The 26,133-nt window shown below is 40.9% G+C and overlaps 3 protein-coding genes and 1 long non-coding RNA gene across 5 annotated transcripts in view; 3 read left to right on the top strand and 1 right to left on the bottom strand.

Annotated features, from left to right (window-relative positions):
• myef2 (myelin expression factor 2) lies at positions 1-11,307 on the top strand. The gene is made up of 19 exons (XM_049718768.1): positions 1-93; positions 3,494-3,542; positions 4,573-4,834; positions 5,504-5,709; positions 6,403-6,455; positions 7,321-7,328; positions 7,422-7,515; positions 7,662-7,850; positions 7,964-8,117; positions 8,196-8,245; positions 8,328-8,388; positions 8,603-8,704; positions 8,890-8,931; positions 9,020-9,115; positions 9,222-9,317; positions 9,451-9,510; positions 10,098-10,267; positions 10,676-10,727; positions 10,904-11,307. Exons 1-19 carry the CDS (start codon positions 16-18, stop codon positions 11,065-11,067), a joined length of 1,986 nt encoding a protein of 661 aa, XP_049574725.1. The 5' UTR covers positions 1-15; the 3' UTR covers positions 11,068-11,307.
• Positions 10,417-19,395, bottom strand: slc24a5 (solute carrier family 24 member 5). Its single transcript, XM_049718762.2, has 9 exons — positions 19,102-19,395; positions 17,002-17,187; positions 16,318-16,401; positions 16,125-16,228; positions 15,921-16,021; positions 14,711-14,997; positions 14,243-14,449; positions 13,381-13,482; positions 10,417-12,279 (listed from the first exon to the last, which is right to left on the bottom strand). Exons 1-9 carry the CDS (start codon positions 19,262-19,264, stop codon positions 11,957-11,959), a joined length of 1,557 nt encoding a protein of 518 aa, XP_049574719.1. The 5' UTR covers positions 19,265-19,395; the 3' UTR covers positions 10,417-11,956.
• An 889-nt stretch (positions 19,396-20,284) lies between these two features.
• Positions 20,285-26,133, top strand: part of LOC125966829 (uncharacterized) — a 151,519-nt gene continuing 145,670 nt past the window's right edge. For both annotated transcript variants that reach the window (XR_007480549.1, XR_007480550.2), the window contains exon 1: positions 20,285-20,790. This is a non-coding gene — a long non-coding RNA (uncharacterized lncRNA). The remainder of the gene's footprint in view (positions 20,791-26,133) is intronic.
• LOC125966828 (E3 ubiquitin-protein ligase RNF128) lies at positions 23,040-25,821 on the top strand. The gene has a single exon (XM_049717302.1). It carries the CDS (start codon positions 23,466-23,468, stop codon positions 24,543-24,545), a length of 1,080 nt encoding a protein of 359 aa, XP_049573259.1. The 5' UTR covers positions 23,040-23,465; the 3' UTR covers positions 24,546-25,821.

Genomic DNA, 26,133 nt, shown 5'->3' with positions numbered 1-26,133 from the left:
AGTGACTACACCAAAATGAGAGAGGAAAGTCACGCTTTAGTCTGCAGGAGAAATGCTGCCTCTCACTGTGCCTGGCAAGTAAATACTGCAAAGGTACCTCGATATTCATCAAGCAATGTTTGTTTTGAACTGATGATAATGATAATGCTCTCAGACCCAATGAGGCAGATGAGCCTATGATGAAGTAGAGTGCTTTTACAGTAGTGAAGAAAGGGCAGAAAACTTGCAGGTTATCTGGCTACAACAGTCAGTATGAAAGCGACCATCTGTTATGCTGTTATGCAGTACAAGTTTATATCAGCTCTGAGACTTTTTTTTTTTGCCGTAGTGGTGCAGTGACTCAGATCTGAGGATAAGGAAATACATTTGGGAAATGGTCATTGTTCTGTATGTAATAAATTAGAGTCTACAAGTGGTAAACTGAGCTCCATTTTTCATTTTGAAGTGGACACAAAAAGGAAGAATGCAAAAAAGGATATATATGTATATATTTGTGTATATATAGTGACAGACTAATTTATATATATGATTCTCTTAAAAAATTAGGCCTCAAGCTTTTGCCATTCCCAGTTGACTGTCAAACTCACTAAAACAGAGAATTTGATATTGTGTATTTGAAACAACATAGGCTTTGCTAGCGTAATACTGAGCGATCATAGGAAACCTCATAAACGGACTAGCAAATAGCATGTAGAATCGATGTGGGGGTGTTATAACTTTTAAGCAACATATTTGTGAATGCAAATAGTGAAGCAACACATGTGGACAGATATCAACACTCACAGGCAGGCATATATTCTTTATCCTGTGCGAAGGATGCCTAATATTAGTAAGGGTTACTGAAGCAATGAGAAGACTCCATGTTTACCTGTAGGAAGAAAAGAACGAAAAGTGAATTAAAGTTTGAATTTTTTAAAATACCATAATTTCCGGACTATAAGCCGCGGCTTTTTTCCCAAATTTTGGACCCTGCGGCTTATAGTCAGGTGCGGTTTACATAAGATTTTTGTGATGACTTGATCACTTTTACTCTCAACACTATTATATACAGTAAAAGCTACAAAACAAACTGACAAATAACTCGTTTTCAAATCAGATGAGTAAAAACTGGTCAAATATTAAAAAAAAAAGATATTAAAAGTGAAGACAATTTGCAATTCCAGTAATGACACACGAATTTGAAGCACAATTTGTCTTCGCAGGCCACATAGAATGATGTGGCGGGCCGTATCTGGCCCCCGGGCCTTGAGTTTGACACCTGTGCTCGAAACCCTTTCTCTTACTCTGCCATGTCACTCAGAGATTACACAAAGCAGTGGCGCTGTTTGGACCATCTGCATTGTATTAAAACCCAATCAATCAGCATTTAAATTCAATTCTTCTGACATTTTGCTCACCAAAAACAAGTTGTAATGAATGTGAACTTTTAATGCATTTTATTCAGAAGGTTACTTTGAATCCTGAGGCTTAAATGGCGGCGCGGCGTACTTATGGATTTTTACGGCCTCCGGCCTTCAGGGCGCGCTCTAGCAGGAAGCAAGAGCGAGACAGGCGAAGAAGAGAGAATGCACCGAAGAAGACGTGCTAGTTTGTGTTTACATTTCGCGCATCACGCAGAACGCGATCAAGACGGACATTACTGAAAGGAAGCCTTTATACACAAACCTTCATCATGGGGGACAACAGAAATGCATATGATGCCGCTTTTAAGCCAAAGGCAGTCGATGTTGCTGACATTATCTTGTGTCTACTCTGGAGCGTACTTATGGATTTTTACGGCCTCCGGTCTCCAGGGGGCGCTCTAGCAGGAAGCAAGAACGAGACAGACGAAGAAGAGATAATGCGCCGAAGAAGACGTGCCAGTTTGTGTTTTGATTGTCTCGCGCATCACGCACACACCCGCATTCACACAAAGACAGGAAGCTTTTATACACAAACCGTCATTATGGGGGACAAAAGAAATGCATATGATGCCGCTTTTAAGCTATACATGTTGCTCGCTAGTTTAATGTAATTTAGCGCTTCGTGCATGAATAAGATTAGCATGAACAGACCCTCTTCACACTCGAAGAAATGCATAAAACCGACGACGAAAGAGAGACTGAGAAAGTGTGAGGCGAAGGATGTCTAACGCTATTCCAATCGGACACTAAGGAGGAAGACTTCGATGGTTTCAGTGCACAGGAGGAAGATGAAGACGGTTCTTTTTTTACTTTTACTGGTATGTTTTTTTAACCAGCCCTGTTAGTGCTGTGCTACCGTGTTGCTGCTGTGTTACCGCCGCGTCTCAGTGACTTTGCTGTGTTACTTCCGTGTTGCTGCGGTATTACTGCCGCGTCACAGGCAGTGTTTGGAAAGAAATGTTAAGGTATGTTATTAAAGCTTTAAAAAAAACTTTCTGTGTCCAGTCTTTCTTTGCTAATAACTCGCGTGCACACTTCCGCGTTGCTGCGGTACTACTGCTGCGTCACAGGCAATGTTTAGAAAGACATGTTCAAGTATGTTATTAAAACGTTAAAAAGGCTTTCTATGTACTGTCTTTCTTTGTAAAAAACTCGTGTGCACGTGCGGCTTATAGTCCGGTGAGGCTTATGGAAGAAAAAAACTGAAATATCCCTGAATTTTAGCTGATGCGGTTTATAATCCGGTGCGGTTTATAGTCCGGCAATTACGGTAATTTAGATTGTGTTCAATGTGTCCTTATTGTGTGTTTTTAAAAAGCACACCGTTATGGAGGGCAGTTTTTCTCATTCAAAAACATGACAGTAATATAATACGATCGTATCATTTAACATCATCCAATACAGCAGATGACAAATGAGATATGGTCATTCAAACATGCATAATTGCATATCTGGTTGATTTTGTTCTATATCTTAAGCAGTTCTTTCACCTGTTTGAGGGAAATTTAAACCTGTTGCATAAAGACTGTCCTGCTTTCATGGAGCTTAAGGATAAAGATTATTAGACTTTTATCTCAGGTTGTACTTTACCTTTAATGCTAATTAACCTCATATCACGTATCTTTTACAGTGTTGTAATCTCCCCCCCAAGAGTTCAAAGACAGAATCGGTAATGGCAATGTGCAATAATTGGCAGTAGCAATTATTAATGCCTTCAGGGAACAGAGCTACTTTGCAATTGGCGTTTGTTTATTAATCTCAGTTAAAAAAGAAGTAAGTTATGCTGTGTCCTTGTTTAAAGTCAGGTTATAAAATGTTATTGTGAAGTAATCATAAGGTTATTATAAAAATCCATTGACCAGATGATAACGGTTGATAAGCTCGAGTTACAGATGTAATCATAACTCCAAATGAAAGAAATATATATAATTTTTGAGTTTGTTTTCAGAAGTTAATGAGACCAATCAATCTTATGAATGTGTATACATTGCCAACTGCCAAGTAAAGAAAAGGTTTATTTATTGAACTGATATTGCTTACAGGTTAATGCAAATGTTATGTTAAAGGTTAACTACTCTGCTCTGTCACAGGTCAACTCGAGACATGGCAATAAACTGAAGTTGTGGCAATTTATTTACAGTAAGTGACTAAGTACAATGCGTTAAATACAATGCAAATAAACTTTATGTCTGACAATTTGAATTATAGCTGCACAGACCTTGACACATTTTACAATATGAGATTGTATTCAGGGCGGCTCGGTGGTGCACTGGGTAGCACGTCCGCCTCGCAGTTAGGAGGGTGCGGGTTCGATTCCACCTCCGGCCCTCCCTGTGCGGAGTTTGCATGTTCTCCCCGAGCCCGCGTGGGTTTTCTCCGGGCACTCCGGTTTCCTCCCACATCCCAAAAACATGCTTGGTAGGCCGATTGATCACTCCAAATTGTCCCTAGGTGTGAGTGCGAGTGCGAATGGTTGTTTGTCTCTGTGTGCCCTGCGATTGGCTGGCAACCGGTTCAGGGTGTCCCGATGACGGCTGGGATAGGCTCCAGCACGCCCGCGACCCCCGTGGGGACTAAGCGGTTCAGAAAATGGATGGATGGATGAGATTGTATTCAGAAATGCTAGAATCATCTTGACTATACACAAGTATAATTTCTGGGACAGGAATAATTATAGCACTGCAAAGTTTTGCCAAATGAATAGAAGCTGTGCTGTAAAAGGCGAAACCAACTGTATGTTACTGTTCATGGTCTAAAATGTCCCTAAAATGAATCCCAGTTTCCCTAAATTTGAAAAAAATGATGGTAATAATGACACCTTTCTTAACTTCAACTTCTCATTACCAACACACCATTTTTATGACCAGTCTTCTTATGCTGCATTTAATCATCACTGTTAATGTTTTTAGCTGGATGTGATCTGATGTATTTTCTAACTATGTGGTCAGACAGTACCACTGTCCTATGTTTGAATACCAATGACCAAGTTTACTAATATGCTTTTGCCACTGTCAGTTCATTTGCAAGTTTGGGTTTTAACATACAAGTATTTGCAAATTTGGTGGATTTTTAAACCTATAATAATAATGAATAATAATAATAGTAATCATAATCATAATAGTAATCAGACAGGATTCTGTAATAATTGTATCTTTAATTTCTTGATTAGATAGTATCAACGTTTTCATCCGCACTGCTTGGCAACAATCCGAAAGACTCGGGACCCTGGAAGTCTCGCGAGACGAGAGCAGGTCAACCTGGTCTCATTTGAAAGTGCGTCAAGGCATCTTGTGTTTTGCAAGTAAAAGCTGCACGATCATGGAAGATATCATCCCTTGTCCCGACGAAGAGCCAAAGCCAGAGGAGCCCACTGCATCCGTCAAATCGGAAAACAGTGACACAGGTCCCGAGACACCCAATGGCATCAAGACGTGAGTTTAATACCGATCTTCACCGAATGTATGAAGCTAAGCTAAAATGGATTCCGTGTGATGCTAACCATTGTTAGCTGAGACGGTCCGTTACATAGGCATGCAGTATAATGTACTCGCTGTAATACTTATGGTTGATTTGCAAACAGTTTATTAATCAATTTGTAAACAATTCTTCAGTGCATTATGTCTTCAAAAAGTATGCATCAGTATTTATATTTGCAATGGCCCTCGACATCGTAACGGGTCAACGACCAATGATTGCAAATCCACATGTTCTCAAATTTAGCATTCGTTAAATGCTTTTGTGGATTAAACATTTGGCCCTTGGGTTGACAATAACAGGCGTTTAATTTCAAAACGCCCCTAAATCCACGCCGATCTCTGCTTACTGTCATCACGTTGCGAAATGTTTGAGAAGATTAGGGAAACCTTGAGAAACGATCACAGATGGAGGGATCCCCTTTCAAGGACAATTTGATAACTAAATGCTGAACAGTATTGGTTTAGTGTCTATCTACAAAGTACCTCAGGACCTACAACTGCACAGTCATAAAGTTGGTTGCGTTTTGTTACCGACCCTCCATAGACCCCAAAATATTGAGGCGATTGTTCAAGTAATTTCAGAGGTGAACTAATAGTTTTTTTTCCCCCTCAATGTCTTTGTAGGGATGCTGAGGACCCCAAAACCCCTAAAGAGAAACATGAAGGTAAAGAGAAGTCCTCCTCCGGAAGCCGAAGAGGAGGCCGCTACCATCCTTATAAAGACAAATATGTCGGCGAAAAGAAAGGTGGTCAAAAGAACCGGGTGTTCATCAGCAACATCCCGTATGACATGAAATGGCAGGCAATTAAAGATCTCATGCGTGATCAAGGTAAGTGCGGTCCTTGCTTTGGGATTGTGCCTTTAATCTCTTTCTGCAACCTCAGCATTACAACGCTGTACTTTACTTCCATCTTTAATGTTAGCAGATGAATCGTCTTGTTTCTCGTAGTAGTAGTAGTTGTAGAAGCTCCAACCTTTCTCTGGATGTACTGTGTTCACATAGCAGGAAAGTAGCCTTCTGTGCAATGGAGTTTAAATATTCTTTGGCTTGTGTTAATGCAGACTGGCATGATATGCTGAGAGAAATGATGGATATGACATTGCATCACATGCTTTGTTAGCTCATCTCAAACGTCTTGTAGAATATGACTGTATGACATTGTTGCATCTGTTGCAGAGTCAACTTTGACTACGTGTATGAACCTTTTTACTTTTCACGAAATGCTTCGTAGAGGCTTAAAGCTCACTTGCTACGAATGGAATCTGTTGACCACCCCGATCTATAATGTTGAAGTTTTTTGAATTTCCCAGGTTGGATGTGGCTGTGTGTGTCTTTGGGTGTCTCGGTGACTGCCCACAAAGGCATGGTGTTATCTGGTGGGATGTTGGTCTGTTTTATCATTAACGGGACATCTCCAGATTTAGCGGCATTGCCAAGGCCGACGGCGTCTCGATGACTTGGTGATTTACATTCCTTTTTGTTCTTTGTTTGGTATTTTTTTCCTGTGTATGTCTCATGTAGTCGGGGAGGTTACATACGTGGAGCTCTTTAAGGATGCAGAAGGAAAGTCAAGGGTAAGTGATGTGGCCAACTTGCTGCACCAGGTTTTAAATGCCCTCAGCAGGCTCTCCTTAATCAAGTGCTTTTGAAGGTTCTGATCCTTTGGGTCTTACGAGAACTGGAAGTTGCTTCTAGAGCCTGATAGTTGGATCATGATTGACATTTACTTGAAAGGGAGATGTCCTGTTGAATTTTGGAAAGTAGCTTTATGAACTCCTCCTCCAATTTTTGCCTTTGTTGCTGTTATTTCAATCGGTGTAAAAGGTAGTTTGTTTTGACTATTTTCCTAAGGGACATGTGGATTGTGTGATTTGTTTACTGATTGACCATTAAATCTCCAAATGTCTCAAAGGAATAAAACTTTTGCAAGATCATGAAATATTGTTTATCTTCGTATGTGGTTACTTTTCACAGCGTAAATGCATAAAATATGTCAGTTTGCCTCTCTTATAATAAATCTTATAATGAATACTTTTTGGATGCATATTATTTGCTTGAAATGAATACAATCTTTAAAACTGGTCTGCAAAACATCTAAAGAAAATTTGTATGATAACTGAAGTTCAAAATGAATAAAGCATTCCGGTGTCAGTCTTCAGTCCTCGAGGGCCACTATTCTGCCTGTTTCTGATGTTTCCCCCTCACACAACCGATTCAAATGATCAGTATGTTCTGCAAGAGCCCGATAATGATCCTATCATTTGAATCGGGTGTGTTGGAGGAGGGAAACATCCAAAACATGCAGGATAGTGCCCCTCGCGGATCCGAGTCTGAAGCCAGTGATGGACACAAATGTTCAAGTGCCTTGCTATTCTTTAACTGCTTTTTGTCTTCTCCCTTTGTTCTGCATGAATGCAACCTGTGTTATCCCTTGGTTAGGGTTGTGGGTAAGAAAAATCGCCATATATATTTTTTTTTAAAAAGAAGCCATTTAGATTATCCTTAGTTTAACATGGTGTCTTTGTTTCCTGCCTAAACAGTGTTGTGGACTTCAAGGATGAAGAGTTTGTGAGCAAGGCAATAGAAACTATGAATAAATATGACCTGAATGGAAGACCTCTCAACATTAAGGAGGTACGCACACGTTTCAGACCAATCAAGACATACTACTCGCGTCCGACAGAACCACACACTTCAGATGTTTTTTTTAGTAGTTGGATTAGTTCAAGCTTTCATGTCTACCCTCCTCCAAGTAAAAGTTTATCTGCTTCCCCTTCAAGGACCCTGATGGTGAACATGCCCGGCGTGTGCTGCAGCGCATGGGAGGCCACCAAGGAGCCCGGGGCCTGGACGTGGGATCTAGTGGAATGAACGTCCCCCCCTCCATTGCCAACAACCCCAACATTCCACCTGAAATCAAGCACGCGTTGCAAACTGGTCGACTGGGCAGCACGGTGTTTGTGGCCAATGTGAGGGTGACCGAAATAGCACATGCAAAGATATATATATATTTTTTATATTTGTATTTAGAATATTGGTGGTATTGGACAATGACTCCAAATGATGATGTTTTATGTCACAGCTTGATTTCAAGGTAGGCTGGAAAAAGCTAAAGGAAGTGTTCAGCATGGCAGGTGCGGTAAAAAGAGCCGACGTGAAGGAGGACAAGGATGGCAAGAGCCGTGGAATGGGAACAGTGACTTTTGAGCAGCCCCTGGAGGCTCTGCAGGCTATTTGTATCCTTCACGTGTTAGCAAATAAAAATCTGAAATAAACACACTTCATTATTCGTGGCTCCTTGACTCACAAATCAGCCATGTTCAATGGACAGATGCTCTTTGATAGACAAATGCATGTCAAAATGGTGAGGTGTTGAGATTTATTTGAGCAAATTTAGAAATTTGAGCCAACTTAGAAATGTCAAAAATTGTATTGTGTTTTGACAGGATGATAGATCCCTTCCGCCTGATGATTATCGTCCAATGGAAAAAACACCTCAATTACCACGTGAGTGTGCTGCTATCTACCTGCTGTATTAAAGTTCTTCAAAATCAGGAAGGGATATGCACTGCTCAAAAATACAAGTAGAACATCACACAACTTAGATCTCTGGGAATGAAATGTTATGGTTGGAAGTCTTGGTCCCAAATTACACAATGGCAAGAAGCTATGGTAAAGTTTTCAATGATTATGTTGTCTTTTTTTTTTATTATCCCCTCAGGAGGTCTTTCTGGTATCGGTATGGGACTGGGACCAGGAGGGCAGCCTCTCAATGCAAACCATTTGAACAGCGGAGGAGGCATGGGCTCCATGGGGCCAGGAGGCATGTTTGAAATTTGTATGATAAATTCATATAAAAGGACATACTGTCACTTTCTCCAATCTACATACTATGTATAGGGCTGAGACATGCACAGCCCTAATTAATTGTTTAACCAATAAGTATCCCACAAATTTGATCCCCAAATACTTAAAACATAATGTGACTGATTTTCTCCATGTTTTTAGGGATGGATGCGGCAGGTTACGGTGGAATGAACAGACTTGGGGGTAAATTAAAATAAATGCTACCATTATTTGTCAATGAATGTTTTATTTGAGCTGAGTTGAAATTGTTTCCTGATGACGGTTCCAACAGGAATGGGTGTTGGCGGTGGGTTTGGAGGCATGGACAACATGGCCAACCTGGTTAACTTTGGAGGAAGAGACATGATGGCAATGGGCAGGATGAACGGTGAGTATTTGCTGTGCTGCTGTGCTAAGAAAAGGATCACTTGAGCGTAAGAACGGCTTCCGGATCAGTGATAGCTTCCGTCAAGGTTACGGTTCTTGTCTTTCAGATATGTTTCGGTCGAGAATGGGCGGAATGGATCGGGATTTTGGCAACAGCGACATGCCAATGAATCGTGGATTTGGAGATTCCTTTGGAGGAATGGGTGAGTCCAATTCTGGGGGGGTTGGGGGGGGGGTGCAAGGTGAGCTTGTCAGTTCTTGGACTGTCTCTGGGCGTTGGGCTGTAACATGCTGCAGTCTAACCCATCATGCCCCAAACTGCATTTTCTCCATCAGGTGGAAGTTTTGGCGGAGGCATGGGCGGTGGTGGCATGGGGAGCATGGGGACTGGATTAGGTACACACTTATCTTATCCAGGGTCTCAGAAGATTAACACACAGAGCAATCACCTAAATCAGCCTGGTGAAGCCTTCTCAATTTAACCCCTAACTCAAACAAACATTCAATTTACACCTGTGCAATCTAGTGTTAAAAAAAAAAATCTGTTTTAACTGGCACAGCCAAATATGTATTCATTTAAAGTTGTATTGCTGATGTAGTTTTCAGTGGTGTAGAAATATGCTAAATCATTCTGAAAACTGTTTGTGTTAGACAGTTAAGCTTCCACGTGCGAGTATAAAACTGGATTCGATTGCGCAGATGCACCTATTTTTGCAATATTAGTCATGATTTTATTGGCTCTAACCTGAGGTTATTGTTGCTCATAAAAGCACCAGCTTCCTGTACAAATGGTATCACTGGACTGGTTTAGTAAATCAATATCACACATACTTCGACTGCACATCATAACAACTGAGTAAAAGCTGACAGTGTTTATGTCGTAATTTCCTGATTTATCCAAGCAGGCCTGGAACAGGAGTCTTCATTTACCAGTCTGAGGGATTTGCTCTCTTTCTAAGCTTTTCTGTCTCATTTCGTCACAGGTGGTGGGATGGGCAGTATGGCGATAGATCGCATGGGCTCAGGCTTTGACCGCATGGGAATGTCAGGAATGGACATGAACCGCGGCTTTGGAGCTGGCAGCCCAAGTCACATGGGCATGTCTGACCGAGGCTTTGGGTCCAAAGCTGGCTGTCAGATATTTGTGCGAAATGTAAGTTGGGGGGGATTCCGCCATATTGGGCCTGTGGTGCTAACTTTTAGTACTGTTCTGTTCTAAAAATACTGAATAAAACGAAAAAATATTTTAAAAAATATTCTAACAAGTCTCAATAAAACTAAAGCTAAAAAAGATACAAAAAACATTTTCTAGAATTTTGATGTTTGCAGGCTTAAAGTTAACAGAAATGGAGAGATCACAGACCCTACATGATTTCTCTGGTGCTTGCAGTTGTGTGAAAACTGGAGCAAAAAAAAGAATGGAGAGACAAATCACATATCAAACACGGTTTTGCTTTACAGGCATTTTTGCTTTCACAAGAATGTTATGTCCCTGTTTAAAGTCAGTACAAACTTGCACATGATATAAACTAATAGAACTGTGTTTATTTCTACTTTCCAGCTCTCCTATGAACTTACATGGCAAAAGCTCAAAGAGAAGTTCAGTCACTGCGGTATGTTTTGTGCTTTTTTGGCCACGTGCCTTTCATTATAAATGTAATGTCTTATAAGAATCCAACTATGAAACTCGTACTGCATACAAGAGATTGTCTTGTACTGGCACTTTGATGGTCTCGTAAACATAAAGAGGAATACTGTGTAAATTGTTGCTTCTCCTTGTTGGCTGCAGGCCAGGTCATGTTTGCAGAGATCAAGATGGAGAACGGCAAGTCAAAGGGCTGCGGAACAGTGAGATTCGATTCTCCAGAGAGTGCAGAGAAAGCCTGCCGGATGATGAATGGAACAAAGATCAATGGCCGAGAGGTGGATGTCCGTATTGATCGTAATGCTTAGAAGTTTTTGCAAGGAAACTGCTTCACTCATTTCCACATTTTGAGCCATGTTTGCTAGTAAGCTCTTGTTTTGTTTTAAAAACATAATTACATTGCGTCACCTAATTTCACGTCCGCAGATTTCATTTGTTTCTGTTAATACAGTATATACAACATGAGTCCTTTTATCTGTTGTTTTGTAATCCCTGGTTTTTGATTGCGTGGCAAAATGTTTGAACAAATAAACATTTTAATTTTTAAACCCGCCGGTTATAAAAGTCTGTTTGGTTCAAAGTCTTCAGTGTAGCATATCATGAGCCCAGTGTTTCTCTGTTACACATTACTGCTTAATACTGCCCTATCGTGGCCTCTTTGGTGTGGTGACATTCCACAAGGAGCAGTAACATTCAGTTGGCCTGTACATTTTTTAATTGTCAAGTTAGTGTTTGTTAAGGAGGGATGTGGGGTCCAGTTAAGTGCATGTGGCCTTGTGAGCTCATTATAATGCAACTGGCAAGAGGAAAGTTTTCAATTCTGTTTATGGTTCTTTCCTCTTCGCAGGCAATAAGATCCTGCTCGGAAAACCTGATAACAGTGTTCAGTTTTTGGTGTCTGCTTAAATACAAGAACTAAGCAAGTTGACACCATTTGTTTATTTCTTTCTGCGCACACTGGTCGAAACATATTCTCCATTTATGAGGTTTTAAATAAGATGTCTGACTCTACTGGAGAAAGTTTCACATTGTGGTGGCAACCTGGTTGAACGTGATCTTTGGTACATGTCACCCTCTTCCTGAGATGATCCTAATGCTTCATTGATTTAATTGTGAGGATGCACAAGTTGGAAAATGCTTGGAATATATTCTCAAGAGTCTTGGTAAACATGACTTGGTCCTAGATGAGGTCATTTCTCAGTCGCTGCACAGTCTTAAAGGATTATTTCCAATAATCCCTAGCTCATATAGGATAGACAGAGTAGCAAAGAGAATGTAGCAAAAAAGTGAAACAAGTCCCAATTTCCAGTCCAATTTCCACCCATTCACATGGACGGCCACGAAGAGGAAGACGATAGAAAGCAAGAGTGTTACGGATATGAACACTAGCCCAGTGCTGTTGACCTCCACGGGGTTGTTGGTGTCCACAAATGCAGTCTTGATGAACCATGGCAAACCCAGACACAGCATGTCAAATACGTTTGAGCCCACAATGTTGGACATGGCCATGTCAGCTTTACCTGAGGGAAAATGGGTCAAAAATTGTCATTGGTTAAGTCCCAATGATCATCGTCACACACGCATCTGGGTGTGGTGAAATTTGTCCTCTGCATTTAACCCATCCCCATGTGATTTTGATCCATCCCCTGGGGGAGAGGGGAGCAGTGAGCAGCAGCGGTACCGCGCTCAGAAATCATTTGGTGATCTAACCCCCCAATTCCAACCCTTAATGCTGAGTGCCAAGCAGGGAGGCAATGCGTCCCATTTTTATAGTCTTTGGTATGACCCGTCTGTGGTTTGAACCCACAACCTTCCAGTCTCAGGGCGGACACTCTACTACTAGGCCACTGAGCGAAAAGTTCCAGGACTGGTTTCACAAAAATACCCAATAGTCTCCTTCTCCATTTTAGTTTTTTGAATCTACCCAAGGGATGTTTAAATAGCATTACTTGATTTTTCAGTTTTGTTACGCTCTTAAAAATATTACCAACGTATTTAAACATAATATACTGAGAGTAAGCACAATGCATAAAAAACATTGTAGTCTGCTTATTCCCATTGTAAATAAATTATTGTTTTTTAACGAATAAACATATTTTGCAATATACATAAATAATTGTGCCCAAAGATATGCATTTTAAAATGAGTGCGCCTACAACTGTTGCTTTCTGCAGGTGCAAAAATAAGGATTGAAAGCGACATTCAATTCTATGGTGAGCTAAATTACTGTACCTAAGATTTAGTGTCAAACTAAATATTGTGCTTACATCTAGTGGTTGACAGTGAAATTACAATTATAACGCATAGGAGGACTGTGAATTCGGAACCTATGATAGAGTTGCAAGTTCACTAGACAGTGGTGCTTTGATATAAGAGTTCAAATCGGTCAGCAACGTTCTTTTTGGCCAGGAACTGACAGATGCTCAGGGCAATTTCATAACTCTCATTGTTCACATAATGAAGCAAATGCTGCAGAACCACTTTGTAGACACGCTTGATCATCTGGCCTGCATTGGAAGGGAAAAAGATCATACTTTGTATTTTGAGTTTGAAAAAAAGCTTTTGTGGAAGCAGTTCAGGAAGTTTTCTGGCACCTCAAATTGTATCAGAGTTTGTTTTACCTTCTCTGGCCACCATGACGCTGGCTACAGTGTCAGGTATACTGGTTCCAGCTGCAAGCAGTGTGAGTCCCATTACTGTATCAGGGATGGCCAGTGTCTCACCTGTTTAAAAATAAAATGAGAATTATTTACCTCCTCTCAAACATCTCAAAACTTCAAATCATAGTACAGCACTTCAAAATAAACTCCATCTCCAAACTCATTTATGTACAGAGAAATGTCAAAATAGCCGCACACCTATGATTATATAAAAAAAATGTTTATTGCATATAGTGTTTTCTTTTTCTCAACAATCCCATCCAAATACTCTACACACTGTCCCTTTAATATAAGCCTATGTGAGGCCACTGTACACAGCTGACCCACAACAACAAAACAATCCCACACTATGTTATGTGACTTATACCTGCTTGGTCTCATGTCGATTCTCTCACAAGACTCCTCCCATCAGTGCCAATCTGATGACTACGGGATAATAATCTCATTATGCTCGTCACATGATGAAGTACGCCATCCCCTCCCAGGCACTCTTGCTTGTAACTAAAGCCATTCTGGGAGCCGTGCCCGTGAGCCAGCTCTATGTGTTCACCCAGTGTTCACATGACTGTTCCCTGAGGTGAGGCAGGCTGTAATCCTCAATGGCGAGGTCAGCACATGCTTGTTGAAGCTCCCCCCCCCCCCACACACACACACATCCATTCCATCTGTCCAGGGTGATGGCATCTCAGGAATTAAGCAGCAGACCAACATGTGATTCCCCTCTGAGGGTTTTCTCACAAGTTCCCAACACCGTGATCCATAATTTACACTACAAAGTGTGCATTCTCATTTTAGGCTCTCGAGGGAAAATAAAACCTCTTACCAACAACAGTCACCATCCACACCAGAATGTAAGTAAAAGCTGAGATCCACACGGCAGACATGAAGAAGGTGATGATGAACCATTGCTTCCAGAACCTCCTTCTGCAGTCAGGGATGGTCAGGAAAAGAAGGACGATGATCGGTAGAGACAAAACCCAAAGGATCCTTTTCAAGTCGCTCTCGGGCATAGAGAACACACCTTTATGTTCTGCGCATAGATTGATTGGACACAATTAGGTTAAATGAATTCAGGGATTTGTTGCACATGTTTGAAGATGCCAACTATGTAGGACTGAATTGTAGAGGCATAGTGTTAAACTGTACAGTATTTCAGAGCCTTCACCAGTCGAGGGCTGAAACATTTATCTCCACACAGGATATGTGGAGCTCAGCCACAGTGAGCTATATCTGGTCACGAATCCTCTGCATCTCATCGTCAAACTTTTGTTAGGATTGTATAAGCTGTTACCATCAGGAATTTCATTGAGGCCATGCAAGCTGAGGGAGAGATGCGAATATCCCGAGTCATCCTGGAAGATCCCACTGTCTGTCCTGGAGCGACTGTGGACTCGCAGGCTTGTGTCGTCGTGCCAAAGGCCCATCAGAGGTCGCGTTTCGTTCTTTTCTCCTGAGGCTTTACCCAGACAGGCGCAGCAAGGACTGATCTTCCTCAGGACAAACTCACTGATGCGAAGGTCAAAGCACAGGACAATGATGTAGACGCCATAGACCAGTAGGAGACAGGCAGCATCGTACCTGGAAAGTAAGATATATACGTAAGTATTGCTTTGATTCTATTTTGTGTCATGGAAACAATGTTGAAGTGAAGTTTCATTTAGTCAGGCTGTGTAATAAAAGGGCATCTAAAGCCCATTTTACATGTTTATTGCCGGGTGTCACTTGTGTGAATATTCAATGAGTTGTCTCCACAAATAACAAGAAACCACTGCACTCCAGTTTGCCTCAGTTGCTTCAATAATAATCAAGAATGAATTCCACACATTTGGCAAAATTCTTAACGAGTGATTAATCAATTACGAGACCCCTCCCAGATTTCAATTCTTATGAGTGGGAGGTTCCGTTCCTTCATGAAAATAGCCAAATTGTTGATGTCACATAAGAGTAAATAAAAGCAGGGTATGTCGAATGAAATTGAAATTTGTCCAGTTTGAGCAGGATGAGAAAATAGCATGACTGCATTTGCAACATCTAATTCAGTTGGGGGCAAAGTAAATGTATCATGTGTAGATACGGCTATTGAATCTCGTTAGAACAGGCTGCAACTTATGTTCATGAAGGATCTTATTGTGTGATTGAACTCAGAGTTATCAAACACTTAAAAATTTGCAGGGGTCAAAAACCTCAAACTACTCTTGCTGATGACTTGCATTTAAAATCTTATCATCTCATATCTTGATCGTAGAAACACAAATGATAAACGTGGAATCTTAAAAAAGACATTCATGTATCGTACTACAGTGCTACCACTGTCATAAAAGTAAACAGCGTCTGTGATGGATTTTCATTATTACTTGTGCTACCACTGTCATAAAAGTGAGCAGCGTCTGTGATGTATTTTCATTATTACTCGTGTTCTTGCTGTGACAAGGCACAATCAACGGCCAATGTGTTTTACAAGCACCTCGAAATCACAATCATTAATCTTCACGCTCGCTCACCAGTGCACCTTGTTATCAGAGATGATAGCAATAACGGCGGCGACGCTGATGCTGTACGCCAAGCAGTCCCGGAACAATGGCCAGCAGGAGAGACGTCCTGTCTTCAAGAGGAAACAAAAACAACATTTACAACTTGTGTAAAGATCACACTTTGACAATAGCAACTAAGTGGGTCAATGTGTGAATGAACTGCAAGATGTTTACCATAGAGGCCAAAAGTCCACATGCAGCACAGATGCCCAAGAGGTTGTAGACAGCTGAGCCCACTATGGTGCTGACCCCAATGTCCCCCTTTGTCACAAAGACACCTGAGACACAGCAAAGATAAAAAAAATAATTAAAAAAAGTAATTTACATTCCATCTAATGTTAATGAAAATCATCCCTTTTGTGTTTACCCAGAAAGGCTGTCACCAGTTCAGGTGCAGAACTCCCAGCGGCCATGAATGTCGCACCAGCGACATCTTGAGACAATCCCAGACCTGAGACAGTACAGAATCATGTACACAACCATACAACCATCCTTGCATGACCTAACTCATCATTATATGGGTAGCTAGTAAGTGCACAACATAAATATACAATAAACCAACTTGCATGTACACATTTGTGTATTTGATTCCATTTTGGGGGAACTTATTCTCCTTTTGTAATCAACGTGTTAAAGTGAATTTAGGGGCTTCAAAAGTAGTCCTTTTCCATCTTTGGGGATTTACATGTAGGAAATTGCAGTAGTGAAAGTTATTTTCTGCTTTTGGTCTATTTTCAGCTCATATAAACTTAAAACTAAAGCAAAGGCAAGGTCAAAACATTGCAGACAGTGAAGAGTTAATTAGGGGAAAGTTGACCCCAAAATTTTCTTTGTGATGATTTGTTTGGTGCAGCCCAAGCAGTCAAAACACAGTGTTTTGATTAATGTTTCCATTGTGGAATATGAAATAAACAGGCAAAATCAGAACCCTGACCTTAACCCCAGGACCCTGTAATAAGCTATTACAATGACGAGCCACAAGTCAGTCAGTGACCTTACCTTCTTAAAAGATGTTCACACATACTAGAGCTAGACAGTCCGCACAACTTACGCTCACTGATGACTTCTAAGGATGGAAGGAAGTAGTCATCACAGACTATAGCGACGGCTAAGAACATGTAGAAAATGAGCATGAAGTAGATGACGAGGCCTCCATCCTTCCTCTCCTGCACGGTGAAGAAGCCGTCAGGGAATTCGGACGACTGAGGTGCGATACACTCTGTCTCGTTCTCGTCCTCTGAAACAGTAAAATGAGGTCATATTGAAACCCTATATGTGCACTACAAATGACTGGCGACCAGCCCAGTGTGGACCCCAACTCTTATCCACTCTTCTCAGAGAAGCACAAATCTCCCACCCTCTCCTTCTAGCCTACCTGCGTAGGTTATTGCAGGGTGGAATGACACTAGCCTTAAATACAGGAACATAAAAAAATCAGTACAATCATGATTCAATTAAAATGCATTGCATATGGACAAACATATACCCAAATCTTAAAAAAAATCAAAAACAGTCCTTAAGGATTAAACGTATTGTTGCCCACCAAACCATTAAAAAATCCAAAATATATATTTAAAATAATATATTTTAAAAAATCTGCAAATAGATATGCCTTCAGATGATGAACCGGGACTATGCTGGAGTCCATGATTTTTTTTTTCTTTTTTTAATTCAGTGATCCTTTTATGTACCACTAGAGGGAGCCCATACCAGAATTTGAGAATCACTGTAACCATTATAACTTTATTGGATTGCGCTGAGGTTTTGAGTGATGGAAAAAAAATTGCATTTGTATTCAGAAGGTCCCATTGTTTATTTCTTTAATAAACTCAATTTACCTCTCTTTGTTATTAAAGCATTGTTGGTTTATTAACCTTTAAACTATGAAGTGCATTGTATTGTATTATTATCCTGTCTGGTGGCTGAGGCCCATAAATTGTAAACTAGGCAACAAATTCTAAACAAAATCTTTGTTTTAATGCTTTAATTGCAATTCCATGCCACTCCATGCCTGTGGGACACGGGCATTAGTGACGTAAACTCTGCTGCAGCCACAATCGATTACTACGATCTGAAGCGCAAAATGAGGCGAAACATTTATGATGAAGCGCTTAATACCTACGACACATTACATTAGCCAAATCCTTACAGACAAGTGTCGCTAATAGCATTTCAATAGTGAGTGACTTTGCTGTTCATGTGTGGATAAAGCACCATCACAATTATTAGAAGAGGCAAAGTAATCTGTGTGAAGAGTAGTTCTTCTTCTGTAGAGCCAAGTTATCAAAATAGACTTTAATCCAATGGTTTTCAAACTTTTTGTATCAAGTACCACTTAAAAAGAACATCTACAATACTGTACTCATTCAAATAAATACTATTTAAAAAGACAGAGGTTTTCTTCTCAAAATGATTGTAAAACATTGTAACATCTACAGTTTAAACTTGAAGACTGTGCCTGAATAGAGAAAAATGTACTTCACCAATAAAACATACCAAAACAAGTAATTTTTTTTGTATTCAGTGAGCTTTTGCATACCACTACTGGGCACCCATGTACACTCATACCACACCTTTGAGAGTCACTGCACTAATCTATTGATTCGCAAAGTTTGGTACGAGTACATGGGCTCCCTCCCCTCTAGTGGTACGTGAAAGAATCACTGAATTAAATATACCTGCATCATGTCACAGTGACATATTTTATTTTTTTAACCAATACATTTATTGGGGACAGTTGAGTTGTATTTAACTGTATTCAAATATATAATTGGGCATTTTGTCAATGTCTTATGTTTAAACAGCTCAAATTTGAACAAAGGTTGCAACATTTTCCAGAGGCTTACAACAACAAACAACATATTGTAGCTTACTATAAATATTTTAGAATAAAACCTGTGTCTCGAGGCTTGTGCCTACTCTAGTTTAATCTTGGTCTTGGCAGTGGTACTTATTTTTGCACTGCTATGATCCATAGTGAAAATTAAACTTTACTTTTGTACTTTAATTTTACTTGAGAAAAGAATTAGTCAGTATTTCTACTTTTACCAGTTACTTCTTTTACACGTGTCTATTCTTCTACTTACAGTAAATACAGAGTGTGAATCCTTTAACAGTAAAACTATCCAAAATGCAAATGTGATTCACTTACCAAGTGCACGGCGCACCCGTCTTGTGTGACTCCAGTCGGATGTGTTGGCTGTGAATGATACAAGATGAACGGTGCAATACAGGAACAGGACTAACCCCAAAAAATAAGGTATAAAATCTTTTCTCTTTTTGCTCTGACGAGCTGCAACATTATTCGTGGCCATTTGAGTTAAAAAAGAAGAGTCCGAGAAGTCATATAGGCTTATGAAGTGTTCTGCATAAGCGGGGAAATACTACAAGCTGAGAAGGGAGCGAGAGAAAGAAAGAAAGGGAGTGTTTGAGAGGGAAAGCATCTTTTAAGGTCTGCTTTGTTACTAAGAATGGGGGATCACGAGTTGTGAGTCATTCCGGTTGAGCAGACTGCAACCAAGTGGGTGGAAGGTGTTCAATCAGGATCAACTGTACAAAAAATGTAATAACGATGCAAAACATTTGCACAACTTAAGTAGGAAAGAGGGCTAAATGATTTTGAAAAAATATATAATTGCAACAGGGCGGCACGATGGATCACTGAGTAGTATGTTTGCCTTGCAGTTCAGAGTTGCGGGGCATGATTCCGGCCTTCCTGTGTGGAGTTTGCAGGTGCAAATTTCCTCCGGGTACTTCGGCTTCCTCCCACATTCCAGAAACATGCATGGTAGGCTGATTGACTGCTCCAAATTGCCCAAAGATGTCAATGGTTGACTGTATATATATTTTTTTAGAAGAATCGTTGCAATATTTTGGATTTGATGGACTAAGCTGTGCCTTTTCTCCGAAAGTTAAAAATATTGAAGCTGATCGTTCTAATATTTGTAGCGAGCGCCTGAAGTTGATCTAAGTCGTGATGTTCATATGATGTTGAAGAATGTATGACATCGAACAAAGCTTGTTTGCATGAATCTTCACGGTCATGTGGTTACCATGCAGTGGCAAGTGGTTTGGCTGCAGATACTTCTGAAGCTTTTTAAGTTAAAGAAGTATAAAAAATGTGATCAACTTTATTACTGTCTTTTTATACCCATCAGAGCTTTTCAGATTCATCATGCCCAAATCAACACTTTATGTAGTGAGACATGACTGTAGTTTCTGTCATCCCCTTACCCTCCAAGATTATCATTAAAAGAGATTAAAATGTTTTTCTCCTAAAAGCTCCAACAACTGGCGCTCCTACTAAATGAAGTCCCTTAGAAATAAAAGGCCGGTTTTGCGCTAACTGAAGTTCCGCCCACATTTCAAAGGCTCATGGGGCGTATGAATAATGTGCAAAAAGGCCATCAATTGATGTGGAACTTTTGTTAGTGGAGTTTGGATGTCCCCAAATAGTCGCCATCCACTGTGCATTGTTTGCTTTCAATTTATTAAACGTGCAGGAGACCTCTTGACCAGTTTGCCGGTCGAATATAATTGCATGTGTTCAATGCAACGAATCTGCTACGAGAGCATATCAACTGTTGCAGATAGAATAAAATAGTCTAAAAGCCACCGTCCTAAAGTGCTCCTGTGGGTGACTCCGCCGCAAAAAGACGAGAGGGAGCCCTTTAATGTGAGGTGTCACTATCTCAGACATGTTTGGACATGTTGCCCCCCTGAATCCACTTGCTGGGTGATTATGCGCTCCCCAGTTGCTTGACGATGCACGCATTCACGAAGCATTCACGGAGGGGACTCATTGCACCTGCAAACTATACTTCACTGCAGACAACGAGTGGTAAGTTGTTTTGGTTATATTTCGCACGTGCTTTGCAAGCTTTATTTATGATGAAACAGAAATGTCAGGATGATGACTGGTGTGGGTCATTACAGAATTGAAGGACCGCCCCCCGGACATTTCAATTAATAAATGCATAAAATACGGAAACATACTTGTTTTGAATCAGCTGTTTTTTTGGGGGGTGCATATTTTTCTTTGTAATTATTAAAATTTGCTTCATCACAGACATTATAGTGGTTGTGATTTGAAGTTGGGTATTATTTAAATTATTTAACCCTGTTACTTTTTTTTAGCCAGCAAGAATTAAGCGTGAGCTGCACGTTTTGACAACATTGCAAAGCATGATTTCATGATTGTTCAATTTTTCAAATGTTGGTCCCTAAATGGTCCTTCAAATCTGGAATGACCCGTGTACATTATTTTTTTTTTTAATGACTGATTAAAGTTATATGCTTATGCTTTCACTATATGCTCACTTTACTGTATTGAAATGTTCATTTTATCTGACTTTACTGCATTGGAAGGCACATGAAACTGATGAAAGTTAAAGTTTTGTTAGACGGCAAATGGCGCCCCCGTGTGGCCTAATTGAATTTAACCCCAACTTTAAGATTCTATGAATTGATAGAAATGTATTGTTTTGTAATTAGAGTTGGCATGATGGACGCTTGGGAATCATTTGTGTCTTGCAGTCGGTTTTTGCATGTTCTCACAGTACTTGCTTCTCCCACGCTTAAAAAAAAAAAAAACTTACATATTAGGTGAAGTGAAGATCTTGTTGGTGTGACTGTTGCTGGAAAAAATGTCAGCGGCCTTTGACTGTAAGCCTTTCACGTTTATGTCCAATGTCAAATTGTTGAGTCACCAACGTAGTTGAATGGACAATGGCCCCGTGCTGGTTGCTAACAAGTTGCGATTGCCCTTTTGCACCCTACGTGCCCAGTTGGACCACAATACCGATTTTCCACACAGTCAGCAACAACATACTGTACAGTCAAATGACGAATGCCTTTTTATGGCATACCTTGATCCAGTGTCTTGAGCTGTCTTTTCATTTAAATGTTGTTTACATAGTTCAGAATTCTTGTGTGTATTTAGCTCATTGGCATATATTCAATTGTAGGGTTGTGGGTGAAATTTAGGCCAGTTTCTTTCTTAGTAAACATATCTTTAACCACAATTGGACTTAATCCACTAGTAAAATGTGTAAAACAAATACATTCATCATATTTACAAGCATACAATATTTTGACAAACAATTGGTAATGTAGTTTTGTGTTTGATTTAACCATGAATGGCTAGTTGATCATTATTAATATTCATAATACATGTGGTTTCCCTGCGTGTGATTGCTGCTGAGATCCTGCACTATACGTTTTATCCGTTAGGTGGCAGTATTACTAAAGAAACCGCTCAATCTTTGTTTTAACTGTACTCGTGTATCTACTGCACTGACCCCTCAAGGGGAAATACAATTTCTAGCATGGCTGTATGTATTTTGTTGCGCACCACAGAGAGAAACAGACAACAGACTGATGGACTTGAACTGCACCCTCTGGTCCCAAAGCCAAAGTCCTTAGAATAAGCTTCTGTTGCTCCAAATATGAACATGTATACACAGTATATGTATTCATTCACTAATAGGGCCTGAAAAAACACCCTAAATATTTTTAATCGACCGATAAAAGTTTTACTATGTGTTACCATCCAGCCGTTCAAAGGTGAATAATCAGGAATTCACTGGTCCCAACTTTCTAATTGTTCTTGTTATCACAAAATGTCAGCTCCAGCTATACAAACAATGAATACACTGAGACATATATTTACTTAAATCTACCCTTTGACTGAAATATTTAACACTGCTCTACTGTTGTTGGGCTGCTCCAGTTTAGTGAGTGTGACCAGGAGAATACTTGTGACAGGAAACCTCTCCATCTCATTTGTCATTGGAAACATCTATTATTCCGTGTGTGTGTGTGTGTGTGTCTTGTGCTCTCACGTGATACAATGACACTATGACGCTACTCTGTTCCATCCCTTCAGTCTGTTATGACAAAGCTTTTAGTTAAATGTGTATATTTAGTCATGATTACTTTAGTCAAGTGACTTTGAAACATTTTGATGACAATATAGCAATATACTCAAATTAAACGGGTTCTGCCTCCTTTTTACAGAACTCACCTCCACCACAAAAACAGGGAAGGAAACAAGTCAAACAAGAATAACCAGTTGAGTTGCTTTGCTCGTGGTTACACAAGTCAGCCGGTTTTATGACTCAAACACAGCAGCTTTGCGGTTCGGACCCGTGTACAGGAAAGTGTCCTTATTGCGGGCTTATCGCAGTGCGCCTTCTTTACCTTGGCAATAGGGATAGTGTAGGTAGGTGTGTGCTTTTTGTGTATTGCAACTTGTTGAATCGCAGTACCCTGCCCTGTGCGGAAAGTGCGCAGCGTTCAAGGTTCAGGAAGATAAGGAGAGGTGAACGGCTGACGCGCAGCTCGTGTTATGTTACCCAACGGCTCGTATCACATTACTGTCGGTAGCAGGTAGGCTGTATTCAGATTGCCGTGCCTCCTCCAAGCAGGAACTAGGACTGAAAAAGGCGTGTTGGAGAAGCTAAAGCGCCTAGCTGAGCCCTTCCTGTTGTTTTGAATTGGAAGAAGAGCGTTACCATGGGTAAGAAGACGCAAGGCGCCTTGTTGCTTCTGCTGTGTTTGTTTGGACTTGTTCACTGCTCAGCCTCCATGGTTTTCTGGACTGCTGTGGTGGAAGTCAACTATTTCATCAGCCCCAACAAGACTGTGGAGAAAGACTGCGAGTGCGGCATATTCGGCCGAAACTCGCCACTCGCTGAAGTCGCGGGTGTTGTCGTTCTCCCCACGGGAGATCCCAAAGGCTGCGGCCCAGATCCTGCATATAATGCCAGCGCCTTCCCCTGGATAGCGCTGATCAAACGGGGAAACTGTACGTTCAGCGAGAAGATCAACGGAGCCAAACGTCAAGGAGCATCCGCCGTGGTGGTGTACAATGTGGACGGCAGCAGCAACAGCACCACTCAAATGACGCACTTTGAGGCTCTGGAAATTGTCTCCATCATGACCGGCAACATTATAGGCGCGGAGATTGCTGGCTTGGTGAGGAACGGTACAGAAGTGCGCATGATCATCCACACGGGCAGCCCTCATGGCCCCTGGATGGACAACTACTGGATTTACTTCATGTCCATCGCCTTCTTCATTGTGACAGCCGCCTCGGTGGCATACTTCTTGTTCATCTCGGCGAACCGCCTCTACAACATGCGCGCCCACAGGCGAGCTGAGAAGAAGCTGAAGTCCGCGGCCAAGAAGGCCATCGGCTGCCTCAAAGTGCGCACGCTGAAGGGAGACGACCAGGAGACGACGAGCGACTCGCACATGTGCGCCGTGTGCATCGAGTCGTACAAGGCGGGCGAGGTGGTGACCGTGCTCACGTGCGATCACATTTTCCACAAAGCCTGCATCGAACCGTGGCTGCTGGAGAAAAGGACCTGCCCCATGTGCAAATGTGACATCCTCAAGGCTCTCGGAGTTGAGGAGGAGGAGAAGGAAAGCATGTCCCGAGCTCCGCTACAAGAGGTCACCGTCATCACAGTGGCGGGCGGGGAGGCCATGTATGAAGTCCCACTAACCGACCCACTGAACTCTGACCATGAGAGACAACAGCATCACTATGACAACAGGGCCTTTGAGGAGGAGGGTGCCAGAGGACAGTGACAGTACCTCGGCGGAGAGAAAATTCAAATTAGCAGGTTCAAATCAATATGCTTCTTTTCACAATCAACGAGTCTCTTCATTGGAATACAGTGAACCACCCTGCAAATCTGCCCCCCCCAAAAAAAAAGGTTTGTAAATACCTATATATGCCACAAGATGGTAGCAAAGCACTACTTGTGTCTAAATGAAACGTCAACATAGTTGCTTGACACCAAGCGGCCAGCAGACGGCACAAATGTAACAGTTGTTGCCTTTGTTCGGCACCTTTTAAGCAAATAATGGAAGCAAGCTAAACAGGCAAATTTGCAAATATGCAGGGCTTCACTGTCACCGCACAGAATGGTGTTGAAATAGATACACTTAATAATGGTACTGCACCTTGTGTAATTAGCTTGGATGCCAATTAAGGGTGTGTTCATCAAGTTATTGTTCAGCACGATGAGTAAGTTGAGTCATGTCGGGGCGAGTGTAGGAGGTTCAATTCGGCTTTGCAGAGTCATCACTGTTAAGGAAGTAAGTGCCACAAAATATCGCTGGTCAGTTTCCGTCTTCTGATTGAAACCTTTTCAAGGGTAGCCCATATTTTTTGTTTTTGTATGGTTTATGTACATAAACATGGCAAAGCACAGACCAGGTCATCAAGCTGGATTTGTAAACACACCCTTGGCTGGAAATGCAGTATGACACATTCTACTGTGGTGAATGGAAAACATCACTGCAGGGCCTTCTGGGACTCCTTACAAAACTTAAATACATGTTAGAACATATTAACTATTTCCATGTTGATTCTGTTTATCTTATATAAATGGAAAATCCCTTTGTGACATGGACCAGCAATAAATGTCAAAGTGGAGATGACATCTGCGATAATGGTGATTAGATATTTGTCTATTGGGGGGGAATTCTATTTGTGTACTTGTTTTAAATGATACCCACATGTTAAGATTGTGTTCTCATAAAGGTGGGACTTGTTTATGACTTGTCTGTAAGATTTCTGTACAAATGCACACAAGAACAGATTAAGGTGAATTAATTGAATCCCTGACTGTCTTTCTTCAAATTCTCATCTGGCTATATTTTGGGATAGGCTCAATATACATGCAATACATGAGATGGCACCCTATATACTGTATATTTTTGTATTCTGATCATTCTGTTACGGATTTTAGGACTCTTAAATCGTTCTGTAACAAAGACTATCATTTCTTGTATGAAATCACATTGATGCGTCTCACAATGCAATAAATCCCTCAAAATGAGGCTGATTAACATCGGAGCTTGAAAGAATTTTGTCCATTTGTGTTTGAGTATCCCCGCAACATTATGAAAGCTTTCACAATATAAAAGAAAAAGAAAAAAACATACATTGCCACTCATTTTGGCTACAAGATTGGGCTACACAAGGCATTATATTCGAGTGAACAGTTAGTTACAGTGTAGTTCAGAATGTCACTAAAAACTGAGCATTCTTATCATTTCATCGGTCTCTATGATGTAACTTCCTCAGATGTGGAAAGACGCAAGTCACAACAACAGCAGCAGCAACAGTACGTTAGCAGCACAGTATATGTCAGTGCGAATGTGTTGT

This window comes from Syngnathus scovelli, chromosome 4 (assembly GCF_024217435.2).
Source record: "Syngnathus scovelli strain Florida chromosome 4, RoL_Ssco_1.2, whole genome shotgun sequence".
NCBI classification, from domain to species: Eukaryota; Metazoa; Chordata; class Actinopteri; order Syngnathiformes; family Syngnathidae; genus Syngnathus; species Syngnathus scovelli.
Note: the sequence above shows the minus strand (reverse complement) of the source record. Positions and strands in the feature narration are given on the sequence as shown.